Raw genomic sequence first — 14,414 nt, 5'->3', positions numbered from 1 at the left:
TGTACTTTGCTCTCGCCCAGACATAAATAACTCCTTAGTCAAGGGACCCCGCCAACGCGACGGCGCTGAACCGGAGATCCGCCCCCTCTCTCTCGAGGAACTTACGCGGCCCCCAGGTGAGGGCTTTCTCGCTCAGCACGTCTTCGCCGGCGTCCAGCTGACCGCGGTTCAGGGGCCCCTTGCGCCTGCCGTCGAGCTCCCACAGGGTGCCGTCGTCGCCCCTCACGAAGCAGACGTAGTGCAGGTCGACATCGTCCGAGGCCTCGGGGGCTTCGGTGGCGCCCTGCGAGGCGGCCTCGCGGTGGGCGGTCGCCAGGGCCGGGGTCTTCTCGAGCAGCTGGGCGCGGGCGACGGGGTCGAGGGGCACGGCGTTCTCGATGAGAGTGTTCAGATCGGAGGGCTTTTCTGCATCGCAAAAGTGAACAGAGGGTCAGCGATGGCCTTCCTTTTCAAGAAGCTCGTGATCATCTAGTCATGGAGAGGCATAGGTGGAAAGAGTGAAGTGGTAGGGGGGTGGACATACGGATATACTCCCGAGCTGGTCCGTTGGCAACCGCATGCAACAATCCCATCAGCCCGCAGGCGTTGCGGATCGTCTGGCGGAACCATACAACAGGCTCATTCGGCCCCTTGCCTTTGTACTCCTCCAGCAGCGAGTCCTCGGCCAGCCGGTGGCTCTCGTAGGCGGCGCTGACGGGGAAGACGAGGAGGACGGCCAAGGCGGGGCGGGGCACGAAGGAGAGCATGTCTGGGTCGGTGAGGGAGTATACGTCGTGAACCGAGAGGGCGGGCGAGAGGCCGAGTTTGTGCAGGAGTGAGGTCATGAGCTCCGGGTTCGCCTCGAGGGGAATGAAGGCGGGCGCCGCGGCGGAGGGGTCGGGGTTGGTCGAGGTCATCTTGGCGGGCGTCGGCTATCTGGGGATTGGGGTTTTTTTTTCTTTCGTTCTTTTGTGATGGAGCGGGGTCTCAACGCTTCGTTCGGTTTGCAGTTTAGAACGGCTTGAATGTTTGGTGTTTGTCGCTTGTCGAGGGCCGAGGAGTTGCTTTGTAAGAGATTAAGTTATTCAATGTAGATCGGAGTTGTAGACTGGGAAGAGCTGTTTGCCCCTCCAAGGCATCTGAATGGTGGGGTCAGTGAGGTAACCGGGTGCGCCACGGAGCTGTGAAAGCTTGGCTGCGGGGTGCTGAAAGAGCTTGGGGTAAAACGAGCCAAGCCAAGCTATGTTGAGTCAGGACGACACTCATTCACCCAAGATTGTTACTCGTCTGTTTTTGATGAACAACGCATGGAAGAGATGTCTGTCTGTATACTGTGAATAAATGCTGTCTTAGCTAGAGTGGCGCCTGTATTTCCTCTTTTTTTCTACTTCATTTTTTATACCGTGATAGTGTTATACACGTCTTAACCCCCCCCCCCCCCCGTTTTTGCGCAATTGGAGCGTTTGGTGACCATCGTCCCTCTAAGCTTGATCTATACACTTTAAAATATTACAGGGTTGTACATCCAAGTAAACCTCGGGGGCCTTCTCAGAATAGTTCGTCACGAAGGCTGTTGACCGGTGGCAGATTCGCTCTGTGGCCGGTCTTGCACTTCTTCGTACTCACTCTCATCTTCAACAAGGGGCTCCTCGTGGCTCAGATAGTTCCACTGCTCTGGAATCTCGTCGGAAGGCTCTCCATTGACAAAGACTTCATCCTCGGCGCGTTGGCTCTCCTCTCCCTTGAGCAGCTCTTGCTCCAGCTGCTTCTGCAGGGCCGCCTTGCGCTGCCGCTCACGGGTCCTGCCGTGCACAGCAGCGTCAAAGACGGTGTTGTTCTCGAGGTAGAACTCAATCTTCTCCTCTACGGCGTCCTTGACATGGAACGCCAATGCCTGGCTCGTGAAGATGTTGGGGAAGCGATAGCTCACCCAGAGATAGAGCGTGATGGCCTGGTGAAGCGTTTCGATCGAGTGGAGATAGCGCCTGCCCTGGTTGTTGAAGTCCTCGAGCGTCGCGTCGAGAAGCTCTAGGTTGATGGGCTCAATATCGTACAGTGCACCGTTGCTACGTGTGGAGATGCACTTGGCGATGGCCTGGACTATCTCCTTCTGACCACTCTCGCGCATTGAGATGGGCGCGTGAAGGATGGTGATACGCTCCTGTATCGTCATCGGGAACTCCTGGATAACGTCGGCGACCATCAGGTTGACTTCGGGGATGTTGACAGTGTATCGCTCTGATACCGGGGCGAGTTCGCGCAGTCGCAGGAGGATGAAGCTGAGAGGCGTGTCGGGAGGGAAATATTCCGCAAACTGCTCGACGATGAAGGCCGGGGGATGGATGGAGGCCACCTCTAGCGGTGCCGTCTCGGAGTTGAAGGCCTTCTCAATGATTGGCAAATCCTCCTTATCTAGCGTCGTGACATAGCCCATCTTCTTCTCCTCAATAGAGGCGGTGCCGTTGGGGTCTGTTGCCGCTTGCCTGGCTGTCTTGAACCGGCCTGCTCTGCCACCAATCTGCTTGACCTCGGAGGTTGTTAGAGTACGGTACTGGGTGCCGTCGTGTTTTGTCGCGGTCTCGAAAATGACACGCTTGATCTCCAAGTTAAGACCCATGCCAATGGCATCGCTAGCAACGAGGAAGTCGTAGTCATTGTCGGGGTCGTTGAACAGAGCTGCCTGTTGCGCTCGAGTCTCCGGTGGCAGAGACCCGTAGACGATGGCACAACGGCGACCAGTGGCCTCCTCAATGGCATTCTTCAGACCGTGCAGGTTGATTCGAGTGAAGGCGACGATCGCATCCCCTTTCTGGAGCTTTGTGAGGTCGTTGCCAAGACTTTCCTTCATGGTTTGCAAGGGACTCAGTCTTTGGTAGCGATGGACGATGCACTTGTCGCCAATGCTGGAGCATATCGACTTGATGAGATCGACGACACGTTCCTCACCACACAGGTGGACTTCCTTCGCCATGACACCGAGGAAAGCCTGGGTCCAGGCCCAGCCTCGCTCTGAGTTGCCAATCATCTGGATCTCGTCTAGCACTGCGACGTCGACGAGTCTATTGAGCGGCGTCATCTCGACGGTGCAGCTGATGAAGTAATTATCCGCATCTGGTATACGTTGCTCCTCACCCGTGACCAAGGCACAAGCCTTGCCCTTGGCCTGGAATCTAGAGTAAATCTCGTGGGCTAGGAGACGCAATGGCCCTCCATAGATGCCTGACTTGGCATTCTCGAGCGCCTGCAACGCTCGATACGTCTTTCCTGAATTCGTCGGTCCCACGTGAAGGTGAATGGTGCGCTGCATGGCCCGCGTGGCGGGAAACCACTCCTGAGGGAACCTCAAGTCCGCCAGCTTCTTCTGCCTCGGTGTGGAACGCGACAGCTTTGACCGCATCATGAAGCTCTGGAACGAATAACGTAGCTCCGAAGTCAGGCCCTTGACATCGCCGCGGATGAAGGCGTTCCGCAGAGACCAGAAGAGCGGGTTCTCCTTGCGCAGCATCGCGCCCTTGTTGGCCATCTGTATCGATCGCTGTATCGTCTCCCGGAACAAGGCGATCTCGTTGTTGAGCCCATGTTCGCTTCTGATGCCAAAGTTTTGGAGCTCGCGGTTGGTCTCCGAATAGCCGCCCATATTCTCGAGGACGACATTGAACTGGGTAAAGATCATGGATTTAAAGACGTCATACTTGGACTTTGGGCGGTCGGGAGTTTTGTAGCGTTTCGCGGAGTTTTGCGCTGGAACCGCCTACACGTCCATCTCAATGGTCAGACAATCAAGCAATTCCCTTCGGTCTGCAGCCGTCGCCGTCACTCACCTGGAAGGCGGCCAGGGACGATGTCGCGAAGCCATGGCGCGAAGTAAGACGACTGCACGCAGCGCAAATCTTTGCGGCTCGCAAAACTGGTCTCATGGTGGGTTGTGTTCTGTCCAGCGGATCATGGCTGGTGGCATGCGAGTAACATGTCCACTAGCATCGACTTAAGCCAGCCTTTCGCCTCCCCCAGCATCAACGCTCACTCTCGCATCTATTGAATTTTTGGGGCCGATAAGAAACAATTTACCCCTGGTCTGTCTCCTTATCAATCAGAGCTCTGATTCGCCCTTGGTGAGTGGCTGTGTGCTGCCCCACTCCATCTTAGCGTCCACCGTCCGTCCACTTCGTCATCACGCATTGAGGTCCCACCTCCACGCCGACCTCCGATCTTGACCACTTACCTACCTTACGTACGCCACTCGCCGTCGCATCTTGAATATCGCTGCCTGTCGACTCACGGCGCATCTAAAAGACCCAGCATAATCTCGAAATAGGCTTCTCGGATCCTGTGGATCTACCTATCACGATCATCATGGCTTCCTCGTCAACGCCCGTTACCCCTTTGCTTTAGTAAGTTGCCGTTGACTTTTCCATCTTGATCGGCCCGTATCGATACCAGGCGTAACTGACCTCCCGGTAGCTCGTGCATAGCACACAACAACACCATCCTCAGCGAATGCACGACATCCGCCTCGTCGCAAACCTCATCCCTCGCCTCCCTCATCCTCCCCAAGATCGATCACAGCAGCCCCCAGAAGCTGACCTATACACACGGTACGCACCACATTCACTACATTGCCGAGGCACCTTCGGATCACCCAGACCACCCTTCCGCTGGCGGGCTCACCTTCCTCGTCATCGCGGATGCCTCACTGGGCCGCCGTATCCCCTTCGGTTTCCTCTTCGAGATCCGCCGCCGTTTTCTCGAACAGTTCCCCGCCGAGTCGACCGACTACGCCGAGCTACCCAACTACGGCGCCGCCAGTTACAATGGTCAACTAAAGAAGTTCATGGTCGACTACGGCACCACGAACGGCGGCAAGGACGACGCCATCTCCAACGTCCAGCGTGAGATTGATGACGTCCGCGGTATCATGACGCGCAACATTGAGGGCCTGCTCGAGCGCGGCGAGCGCATTGACCTGCTCGTCGACAAGACGGATCGTCTCGGCGGCAGCGCCCGCGAGTTCCGCGTCCGCAGCCGCGGCCTGAAGCGCAAGATGTGGTGGAAGAACGTCAAACTCATGGCGTTGCTCACGCTAGTCGTTGTGCTGATTATCCTTGCGATTGTAATTGCGGTGAAGAACTGAAAAAAAAATAAAAAAAATTGGTGATGCGGGGGGCATGAGCTGGTCCCCAGCTCGGCGCTTTGTGTCTTGAGCCGTGCAGGTTTTGTACACATGGCGAAGTTGTCTTGTTTCGATTTTGTAGGTGCTGACTCCAGATTGGGCAATGGTTTGAAAGGCGAACGGAGAGGCATATGGGAGAGCAAAACAACGGAGGCTTTAATCTCATTATCCATGACCGCGAGGGGACCACCCTTATTACATATTTCTCCTAGGCTGTCAGTCGTGGATACAGGAGCCACGTCGGAATACGAATGAATTATTTGAAACCTGTTTTGACACCTTGAGTGTGTATCTGCGGGATCAAGCCATAAATATAGTATGCTAGGCTACCTACATTGTTCATAACCAAGCAAACAGTCCTGATTGTTTCACCGAGCTGATCTCGTGATCAACTACCTCGCGAGTCAGTAAGCTGAAGACGTATATTAAGCAAAAAAAACCAACTAAAATAAACTGCAAGCAAACTCTGTATAATAATGGCTGTGCCAACACGAAAGGCCCATTAGCTTATCAAAAACAAGGTCATCACACTTCATACATGAAAAATAAGCTCCTGCCGTCACCTCCTATCAACGAGGAGAACTTTTGCAATATCGATACAAATGATGGCCATCGTTGATTAGCCACATCCTTACGAGGCTATATGCCTGATGAAATGCACTCATAATAACTTTCTTTGAACAAGCGCTCTCGAATACAGTCACGCGCCCCTGACGACTGAGTGGTCGTGGGTGTTGCGTAGGGTAGCTCGGTGAGCCTCCCACGCCGCAGCTTTCTAGACCATGATCAGCGGTCTAGACATCCAAAAAGCCCCTATGGGAAAACTCACGTTACACGCATCCCCTCACGTTCGAGACCACCTTTTTTCGGTGTGCTCCGATACTGACATGACCCATGCGTGGCGACGCTCTCAGAGCTTCGGCGCCGAGTTCCCATCGGCCCTCCGTCCGTCCTGATAGACGTAACCGTGCGCCACAGGACTCATCCCCGTCCCGGGCCCCAGAGACGATGGCGGCCGCCGCAGCTTCCCCGTGAAGAAGACGGGGTGCCGGGTGGAGGCGTTGTGCTGCACCGTCTCAGCGTACCTCTCCCAGGTCGCCTGAAGTTGCGGGGTCCTCGTCTGGAGCGTCGCTGCCGCTGCGTGGTTCGCCATGGCTGGCGATGAATTGGGAGCCATTGACCTCGGAGGCGTCTGACCGGTCGTGGGCGTGTGTGTATGCGGAGGAGGGGGGGGGTTGCGCCTTTGTCGGCGAACGCTGGCGAAGAGCTCGGGGTCTTATCGTAAGGGACGTCCGCCAGGTTCTGTCGTCATCCCGGCTCTGTGCGCCTTCGGTGTTGCGGGGAAAGCTTTCCCCTAGTTCGGCCGTAGCAGTGAGCCACGGCACTTGGACGGGTGGGGGTGGGTGCCCCCGGAATTAATTTGGGTGAAGCGACGTGAAGAATGCCCACGCCCGAATGCCATTTTTGGAAAGCTCAAGCCGAGGCACGTTGAAGACCTTGCGTATGCAGCCAGAAAACCCACGGAGACGCTGCGTCGGGGTTATATGGTCTACCATATTGTACATATGCTATGATCTTGGAATTATTTTCACGTGTCCTTCTTGGCCTTCTTCTTGCCCTTTGGCTTTTGCGACTCTTTGCCCTTTTTGATGGCCTCGACAAGAGCCTCGACCTCCTTAATCTTCTCTGCCTCCTTCTCTTGCTTGGCCTTTTCTTCCTCCGCCTTCTTCTGCAGCGCCCGGACGGCAGCCTGTTCCTTTTCCGTCGTCTCGATCAGCTTGTCGCTTTCCTCCCAGAGCTTCTTGGCTACCTCTTCGTCCTCCACGTCCTTGCGCGCGAAATCGACCAATCGGCACTCCTTGATTAGCTTCCCGCCGCCGACGCGCACGAGGCTCGACTCCATGGCGGCGTAAAGGATCGATTGCGCGCCCTGCTCGGGGCTTTTGAGGAGCAGCCACGGCACCGGGTAGGCAACGAGGTACATGAAGAGACCCCACAACGTGCCACGCGAGAGCCAACGGCGCATTCCTGGCGTGCGGACGAAGCCCGGGTCGACGAAGTAGACGCGCGAGTTCATGGGCAGCTCGTCGGGTCGCTTGTAGGCGTCCAGGTGCTTCTGGAAGGCCTGGCCGAAGACCATAAGCGCAAGCTTGCTGCGCTTGTACGCCTTGCTGGGAGACCAGGTCTCCTTGCTCAGGGGCTCCTTGAGAGAGCCCGCGCCGATGTAGGAAGAGCAGGTGGCGAAGATGATGCGCACGTCGCGGTCAAAGGGCTGTGCCTTGATGGCGGGGCTGAGGATGGAGAGGAGGTGGAAGTTGGAGAGGTAGTTGACCATCCACATCTCCTCGATACCCTCCTTCGTCTGCAACCTCTTTCCCGCGGCGGGTGTTACGGTCGCGGCACAAAGGACAATCATATCGAGGCGGCGGGGCGGGGCGTTGTCGATCCATTTGGTCGCAAACTTGCGGATACTGTGCAGGGACGCGAGGTCGACCTGCTCAGCGTAGATGAGCTGGTTGTTCGTCCGCGCCCGCACGTCGCTGATGTACTCGACAAGAAAGGGGTCCGAGACGGGTGTGCTCGTCAGCAAAACGATTTGCGCACCGCGTCTGGCCAGCTCCAGCACCGTCGCCGCCCCTATGCCTGATGTCCCGCCTGTTATCATGACGACCCTCCCGTGCATGTCCCGCTCAGCAGGGTTGGAGGAGCCGGCGCTCCATAGCTTGATTGCCACGAGGAGCGCGACCGTCACGATGGTTTTGGTGATGAACCACCAGTTGTCCGTTACCCATATCGGGAGGCCGGTTTCGAGCACGTGGCCGAAAAAATCGAGGGGCATCGCGTTGAACGAGTGACTTGGTTGAGGTGTGGCGGTAGTGGCGACTACTTGTGATGGCCGAGCATTCCGGGACAAGAAGTATGTAGGGTATCGTCGGTGTAAGGAGATGTTCCGGCGCTGGTCAATGTCGTGAACAAGCTCGTGGTGGACAGAAAAGAAAGCAGACAGTCCGAAAGTAAGTGTCTGGCGAAGCCGCCAACTTGCTTCTAGAACAAAGCGGAAGAGATGATGCGCCGCCAGGGGGATTTCCGAATTGCGATGACAGGGGCAGGCTGGTGGGCGTGGCACAGGACGCTAATTGCAGAGTCTGCAGGGGACGGAAGGAAGCCTGCCTGCGTTGGCTGTCGCCGCCGCCGCCGCTGCCCTTACCGCATCTGCTGGCTTTCAGATTGCTGACATAACTTTTTTTTTGCCCCTCTGTACTCGCAACTATGGGCCTATTCATCGACCCTTCTCCATCACATCGCGCTTTCATCTCATTAACAAATCTCACCACAGATATCAACTCGATACCGTGCAGGCCTTTCACGAGTACTTTTCGAGAGGGGAAGATCCTGGAGTGACGACAGCCTCAAATGCAGAGACAGGCCAATGACGACACGGAATATGACGAGGAAGAAGATGTTCCGCTTCACTACCTGCGGCCCTTCGGCGCAGGTATCCAGCGCAGGCCGATCCAGTTCGTCAAGGCGTCAGACCCAACCCTGAGCACGAACGAGCCGGTCAAGACCACAAAGTCCGGCTCCTCGGTGGGGGATTTCTACCTCAGCCTTGTCCTCCCGAGCGAGAAGAAGCCAGAAGCCGCGAAGCCAGAGGCACATATATGCGCCATATGTGACTTGCCACTTGGTAAAGACGATGCCGTAGGAGAAAGCAACAAGGGCGGCAGTAATAGCAGTAAGAACTCAGCAACAATACTAAAGCACGAGGCTTCCATTGCTCATCAGGTGTGTCTCACGCACTCGCACCCTCCATCGGCGCTGGACCGGTCGCGCATGGGCTTGACGTACCTATCATCGCACGGCTGGGACCCGGATTCGCGGATGGGTCTCGGCGCCGCAGGCCAAGGGATACAATATCCTCTTAAGACGAAGGCGAAGGAGGACAAGTATGGCCTCGGGCTAGACATTCCCAAAAACTTGAAGAGCAGGGTCGAGAAGAAGCAGAAGCCTCAGACGCTGGACGCGAAGAAGTGCCGGAAAAAGGCCGACGAGGATAAGAAGAAGGCCGAGAGGCTGCGGCAGATGTTCTACGGTAGCGAGGCCATGGACAGATACCTTGGTTCAGGATTATGACGAAAAATGAGATACCCATGGCAGAGTGCGCAATAGCTGGAATTCGGGATGTTACATACCATACCGTAACGGAAAACAGATGGACGTGTGTCTGTCTCCTCCATTATGCAGTACAGCACGTACAACGGAACAAGGTGCACGTCGCGGTCTTCCCATCTGCTTCTTCGTTTCCATCCGAGTATTTGCACAGACAAAGAGACCAGAAGGCAGAGAGAGGACTGAGTAAAGATGAGGGAGATAAGAGTGGTATATGGTGCTTAGAAAACGACGGGAAAGAGACCGAAGATGACGTTTGCATGTCAGCCGAATGGGCTATATGGCTGTATATTGTGAGAAGCACGTGGAAAGTATAAATAGGAGTTGAAGTTCTTTTCCATCATTGCGACGAAGGTTCGGGTGGCGGGGATGTCAGCGACAGTCAGACCAGAAACATTGTGAATAATCTCCTACTTTAGCTTGACAGAACACCTAGCCGGCAATCTTAACAAAGATGAAAACGAGTAGGAAAGGAAGGGAAAAGATGGTATTCTTGGAATATGCAAGGGCCCATCGAGGCCCGATAGCCATGATCCATGCGAACCTCACTAGCTTATGCAATCGGTACCAGATCACCTCCCGTGTCGTTTCTTTAAAGGATGCCCGGGCAGATGCGAAGGCGGTGACCTCATTCGTCAGCCTTTGAGGGGCTGAAGGTGGGGGGGAATGCCGCCGCGCTACAGTATCCGTACCGGGATACGCCGATGCACAACTCCAAGGGGCTCATTTGGCAAGGGGTGACCGTTTGTATGTATGTAAACTACGGATACCCACCTAATAATAAACTTGGGGCCACGACCAAGACCAAGAGTAGGACTAAGGAAATAACCTGTAACAATGGGACTGCATCTGGTTCTATCGATTGCCTGCGCATAGCACATCCATCGCCAAGTGCCTTGAGTTCCTCATTCTCAAACACCACACGGCGACGATAGCCCAACGGGACAGGTATCCCATCCACCATCCATCTATCGCTCCCCTTCCCATCAACAACAGATCACCTTGCCTGACTGGCCTGGCCTGCTTTCAGGGGACACGCCGCCGAATGCATGTACGTACCCCCCTCCTCTTCCCCTCCACCCCCCCCCCCCCCCCCCACCCCCCCCTCCACATAACCTTGCCCGCATAGAGTCGCCTCTCCGTACCTAGGTAGCTCAGGCTCAGGCTCGAGGCTCTGGGCTCTGGGCATTGAAAGTCCCACCACTGCGACCGCTTCTTGCTCCATCTTTGAAACCCCGCCAGCCCAGAACATCAACCGCCCTGGACACATCGTAGGACTCTACAAGTCTCGAATCAAGACAGAAGCCCAGACTTCTCGAACTCCTATTTTACTCCAAGTCAGCAGCGTACATTCCAGCCTCGTGCGCCGCCTCCTGCACTGCAATCCGACAGCGCACCCGACTGCACCTAGCTCCGCCCAAGGCACGAACCGTTGATTCTCTGTCTCGTACCGACAACAATCCATCCGCCTTCTCCCACGACATAACATCACCTGGCTGCTCGCTACCCACGCGGCAACTTGCCACGATGGGCGTCTCCGCGCTCCAGGAGCAGCACGACGGTAAGCTCGCCCGTCGCCCAACTAACTCTGTAACACGCTCCAAAGACTGACGGGCTTCACGACAGTCATTATCGACACTATCAAGAACATTACCCGAGGCGACGTGAGATCCACCCAATCTGTGACGACTTCGTTGCGTGCCATCCACCGAAACTAACGACAACAACACCCTTAGTGGAAAGTCCTAGTTCTAGACGAAGGCTCCAAGAAGATATTGGACAATGTCGTCAAGGAAGATGACATCCTCAACCACAACATCGCTAGTGCGTCCTGCAAACCGTCCGTACCCCTTCTGGCGCCCCAACACCTGACACTCTTGGTATAGACATCGAGCGCATCGAGCAGAAGCGAGACATGAACCCTGAGATGGACGCCATCTACATCCTGTCTCCGCAAGAAAACATCGTCGAAATCCTCGTCAACGACTTCGAGCGCCGCAGATACAAGCAAGCCTACCTCGTGTGGACCGGTGTCTTGGACCCCAGAATTCGTCGCATGATTGACGGCTGCCCGCCCGCCAAGCAACGTATCGCAGGGTTCGAGACCTTGTCCATTGACTTCTTCCCTCGCGAGTCGCACCTGGTGACATTTAGAGACCCCTGGAGCTTCCCCATCCTCTACCACCCCGCTTGCAACAACTTGGTTGCACGTCACATGAAAATCCTGGCCCAAAAGGTGCGTAAAACATGGGGCTTGCGGCCTGTTTTTTTGTTTGTTTGGCTGACAGGCGCAATCAGATTACTGGTGTGTGCGTCACGTTGGGCGAATACCCCAAAATACGCTACTACAGGCCGAAAAACCCCCTTCATGAAGCTGCAGTACTTAGCGCCCATCTCGCTCGGTTTGTACAGGAAGAACTGGACGAATACGCGCAATGGAACCCCAATTTCCCACCACAGTCGACGAGACCAGCGGGAACTCTCGTCATCACAGACAGATCAATGGACATTGTGGCACCACTAGTGCATGAGTTCACATATCAAGCCATGGCTCACGATCTCCTCCCGATACAAGACGGCGACAAAGTTACGTACCATATGGTCACCAACAGCGGTACTCCGGAAGAAGAGGAGAAGGACATGGAGCTTTCAGACAAAGACCGTGTATGGGTGGACAACCGCCACCGGCACATGAAGGATACAATTGAAAAACTCATGTCCGATTTTCGAAAGTTCTTGTCCGACAACCCGCACTTCGTCAACGAGGAGCAAGATACGACGAGTTTGAACGCCATCAGGGACATGCTGGCTGGACTGCCTCAATTCCAGGAGATGAAAGAGGCATACTCGCTTCACTTGAATATGGCACAAGAGGCCATGAACATATTTGAGAAGCAGAAGCTGCCGGACATTGCTTCTGCTGAGCAAACGCTGGCAACAGGGCTGGACGAGGACTTTAAGAAGCCAAAGAATATCTTGGATCAGGTTGTGAGGCTGTTGGATGATGATGCGGTTTCGCCCGCGGACCGACTGCGCTTGATTATTCTCTATGTGCTTTATCGAGATGGCGTCATCATGGAAGACATCAATCGACTGCTGGCGCATTCCGGCTTGCCGCAAAGAGACGGAGAGGTTGCAGTCAACCTTGAAATGCTGGGCGGACGCCCCGTTCGCAGCGGCCTGAAAGACGTGCGGCCGGCTCAGCCGCCTCTGTTCACCAAGAACACCAAATCCGCCGAAATCAGCGAGGAATACTCGCTATCTCGCTTCGAGGCGGCGCTGCAGACGATGCTCGAAGAGCTCAGTCGGGGTACATTGGACCAAACGACTTTCCCTTACGTGAAGCCGCCGGCAGACCCTAACGAGGATCTCTTGGCGTCCCAGCAAGGTTCACTGCGCGCAGGCAGGCCGAACTGGGCGGCGGCGGGCCGAAGACCGCCAGAAAACCGGCAGCGCTACATCGTGTTCATGGCTGGCGGCGCAACATATAGCGAAAGCCGCGCATGCTACGAAGTTTCAGCCCGTCAAGGCAAGGACATCTTTTTGGTGACCAGCCATATGCTCACACCGCAGCTCTACATCCGCCAGGTAGGCGACCTGGGCAAGGACAAACGCACGCTCGACATCCCCATGGAGCGACCGACACCCCGTGCTCCAGCGTGGGTCTACGAGAAACCCGCCCCTCCGCCCAACCCCATGGCGCCACGGCCTGCTCCAGGAGCACCAGGACAACCAGCGGGAAACCCTGCTCAAAGAGTGCCGCCTTCGGGTGGTCTTCCAAGCCGGCCTGTGGCCCCGCCGACGGCCCAGATGAGCAGCATGGGCCTCAACGCCGCTACGCCCTCATCGAACGGAGGCAGCGCCTCGCCTGCGCCATCAGATAGCGGAAAGCCTCAAAAGCTCGAAAAGGACAAGAAGAAGCGCAACTTCCTAGGTATGAAGAAGAGCAGCAAGGACAAGGACAAGCATTGAGGGGCACGAGGATCTAATGTTTGGAAACAAACTCAATATACATTCTGAACTTGAACGTTGCACTCCTTTTTCTTTCTCATTTTGCCAGCGTGGCGTTCTTTGGTGTTGACCCAGATGGCGCGGGGGGCCCCATTTCGGCTTACAGATGTTTGGAAAACCCGATGACCCTAGTTGATCGAGAAGGGGGCGACTGGACAGGTTCTATCGGAGGTCTCCTTCTTATCCTTGTTCTCTTCCTCTCTTCTTTTTCTCTGGCGTGTTTTTAGAAGGAACATCAGGCTGTCCAAGTACGGAGTAAACCGTCCAAGGTCATGAACGAGCGCGTCTGTGCATTATTAGTGGGGGGGTTTTTTTTAAAAAAAAAAATAATACCGTGCGGTCCATCAACCATGTGCTGCTAAAATTTCCTTCCTTGACATCTTGTGATTTCAGCATGCTTAGGAATCAATCTGTGCGCGTTCTGAGAGAGGGGGAGAGAAGTATGAGAATGTCTACGCACAATTTTGACCTCAACGCTGTTGTCTCCCCTCAGCATGTTGGACATGAGACGTACACACACAGTCACGAGGAACTTTTTCAAACAAAAGGGTAACTCGATTATGGAAGCGAGGGAGCCAGACATCCGTTTCATTTCATTCATGTCTACCGTGGTAGACTAATATCGGAGCACCCTATCCCTGCCTCCCCTCGGAAATCCGTCAATCCGTTTTTGTATGATTCCACCTCTGCCCAATACCTTCGGATTATGTGAGATGGACGAGGCTGTAGTAGCCTCGGTCGAGACCGAGGCTGGTCTGGTCTAAAACATTGTCTACTCTCGTGAGAGAAAGACGTAGTCGCGGGAATATGATTCGTCATCGGTATAGCCGATGTATGGTTCACGCGTGCGAAACGGACAGGGCCATAAGTTGACCGCCCTCTCCAGTCCGAATGGAGAACCGTGGGCACCGAGGGTTGGAAATAAGGTTATTGATTGAGAAAAATCCGATAAAACGTCGTTGTTCCGACATTTTCATTGGGTTTCTGTACAAATCATGTCCTTCTCAGGGACATACACCTGTACGATTCGATGCAGTGACTCGAACAAGTTTAGTGCAGCTGTTGATGTGCTGCGGCAGTGAGA

General features: G+C 55.2%; 7 protein-coding genes across 7 annotated transcripts; 3 read left to right on the top strand and 4 right to left on the bottom strand.

The window, feature by feature from the left end:
* Window positions 1-34: 34 nt before the first annotated feature.
* Window positions 35-896, bottom strand: LY79DRAFT_513533 (ubiquitin carboxyl-terminal hydrolase, family 1; the record flags this gene model as incomplete). The annotated part of the gene is made up of 2 exons (XM_060554504.1): window positions 35-405; window positions 524-896. The coding sequence occupies 2 exons, from the start codon at window positions 894-896 to the stop codon at window positions 35-37; spliced, it is 744 nt and encodes a 247-aa protein (XP_060415164.1).
* Window positions 897-1,540: 644 nt separating this feature from the next.
* LY79DRAFT_513753 (P-loop containing nucleoside triphosphate hydrolase protein) lies at window positions 1,541-3,896 on the bottom strand (the record flags this gene model as incomplete). Its single annotated transcript, XM_060554527.1, has 2 exons — window positions 1,541-3,730; window positions 3,801-3,896. 2 exons carry the CDS (start codon window positions 3,894-3,896, stop codon window positions 1,541-1,543), a joined length of 2,286 nt encoding a protein of 761 aa, XP_060415163.1.
* Window positions 3,897-4,202: 306 nt separating this feature from the next.
* On the top strand, window positions 4,203-5,512 carry LY79DRAFT_551227 (synaptobrevin). Its single transcript, XM_060557623.1, has 2 exons — window positions 4,203-4,370; window positions 4,441-5,512. Exons 1-2 carry the CDS (start codon window positions 4,333-4,335, stop codon window positions 5,108-5,110), a joined length of 708 nt encoding a protein of 235 aa, XP_060415162.1. The 5' UTR covers window positions 4,203-4,332; the 3' UTR covers window positions 5,111-5,512.
* Window positions 5,513-5,585: 73 nt separating this feature from the next.
* On the bottom strand, window positions 5,586-6,563 carry LY79DRAFT_173422 (uncharacterized protein). The gene has a single exon (XM_060551234.1). The coding sequence runs from the start codon at window positions 6,324-6,326 to the stop codon at window positions 6,060-6,062; it is 267 nt and encodes an 88-aa protein (XP_060415161.1). The 5' UTR covers window positions 6,327-6,563; the 3' UTR covers window positions 5,586-6,059.
* A 174-nt stretch (window positions 6,564-6,737) lies between these two features.
* Window positions 6,738-7,988, bottom strand: LY79DRAFT_589628 (short chain dehydrogenase/ reductase; the record flags this gene model as incomplete). Its single annotated transcript, XM_060561055.1, has 1 exon — window positions 6,738-7,988. The coding sequence occupies one exon, from the start codon at window positions 7,986-7,988 to the stop codon at window positions 6,738-6,740; it is 1,251 nt and encodes a 416-aa protein (XP_060415160.1).
* A 575-nt stretch (window positions 7,989-8,563) lies between these two features.
* LY79DRAFT_513835 (G-patch domain-containing protein) lies at window positions 8,564-9,283 on the top strand (the record flags this gene model as incomplete). The annotated part of the gene is made up of 1 exon (XM_060554534.1): window positions 8,564-9,283. The coding sequence occupies one exon, from the start codon at window positions 8,564-8,566 to the stop codon at window positions 9,281-9,283; it is 720 nt and encodes a 239-aa protein (XP_060415159.1).
* Window positions 9,284-10,423: 1,140 nt separating this feature from the next.
* On the top strand, window positions 10,424-13,687 carry LY79DRAFT_551222 (Sec1 family protein). The gene is made up of 5 exons (XM_060557622.1): window positions 10,424-10,880; window positions 10,946-10,983; window positions 11,056-11,143; window positions 11,206-11,555; window positions 11,618-13,687. Exons 1-5 carry the CDS (start codon window positions 10,847-10,849, stop codon window positions 13,289-13,291), a joined length of 2,184 nt encoding a protein of 727 aa, XP_060415158.1. The 5' UTR covers window positions 10,424-10,846; the 3' UTR covers window positions 13,292-13,687.
* The last annotated feature ends 727 nt before the right edge of the window (window positions 13,688-14,414 follow it).

This window comes from Colletotrichum navitas (genome assembly GCF_030913465.1).
Source record: "Colletotrichum navitas strain CBS 125086 chromosome Unknown LY79scaffold_23, whole genome shotgun sequence".
NCBI lineage: Eukaryota > Fungi > Ascomycota > Sordariomycetes > Glomerellales > Glomerellaceae > Colletotrichum > Colletotrichum navitas.
This window is presented reverse-complemented; position numbering and strand designations above follow the sequence as displayed.

What these genes read in the sequence shown, in the direction of transcription:
- LY79DRAFT_551227 (XM_060557623.1), top strand. Translation starts at nt 4,333, where the DNA reads ATGGCTTCCTCGTCAACGCCCGTTACCCCTTTGCTTTA. An exon ending in CCCGTTACCCCTTTGCTTTA is followed by an intron (nt 4,371 to 4,440) that starts GTAAGTTGCCGT and finishes ACCTCCCGGTAG; the next exon opens with CTCGTGCATAGCACACAACA.
- LY79DRAFT_173422 (XM_060551234.1), bottom strand. Translation starts at nt 6,326, where the DNA reads ATGGCTCCCAATTCATCGCCAGCCATGGCGAACCACGCAGCGGCAGCG.
- LY79DRAFT_551222 (XM_060557622.1), top strand. Translation starts at nt 10,847, where the DNA reads ATGGGCGTCTCCGCGCTCCAGGAGCAGCACGACG. An exon ending in AGAACATTACCCGAGGCGAC is followed by an intron (nt 10,984 to 11,055) that starts GTGAGATCCACC and finishes CAACACCCTTAG; the next exon opens with TGGAAAGTCCTAGTTCTAGA. An exon ending in TGAAAATCCTGGCCCAAAAG is followed by an intron (nt 11,556 to 11,617) that starts GTGCGTAAAACA and finishes AGGCGCAATCAG; the next exon opens with ATTACTGGTGTGTGCGTCAC.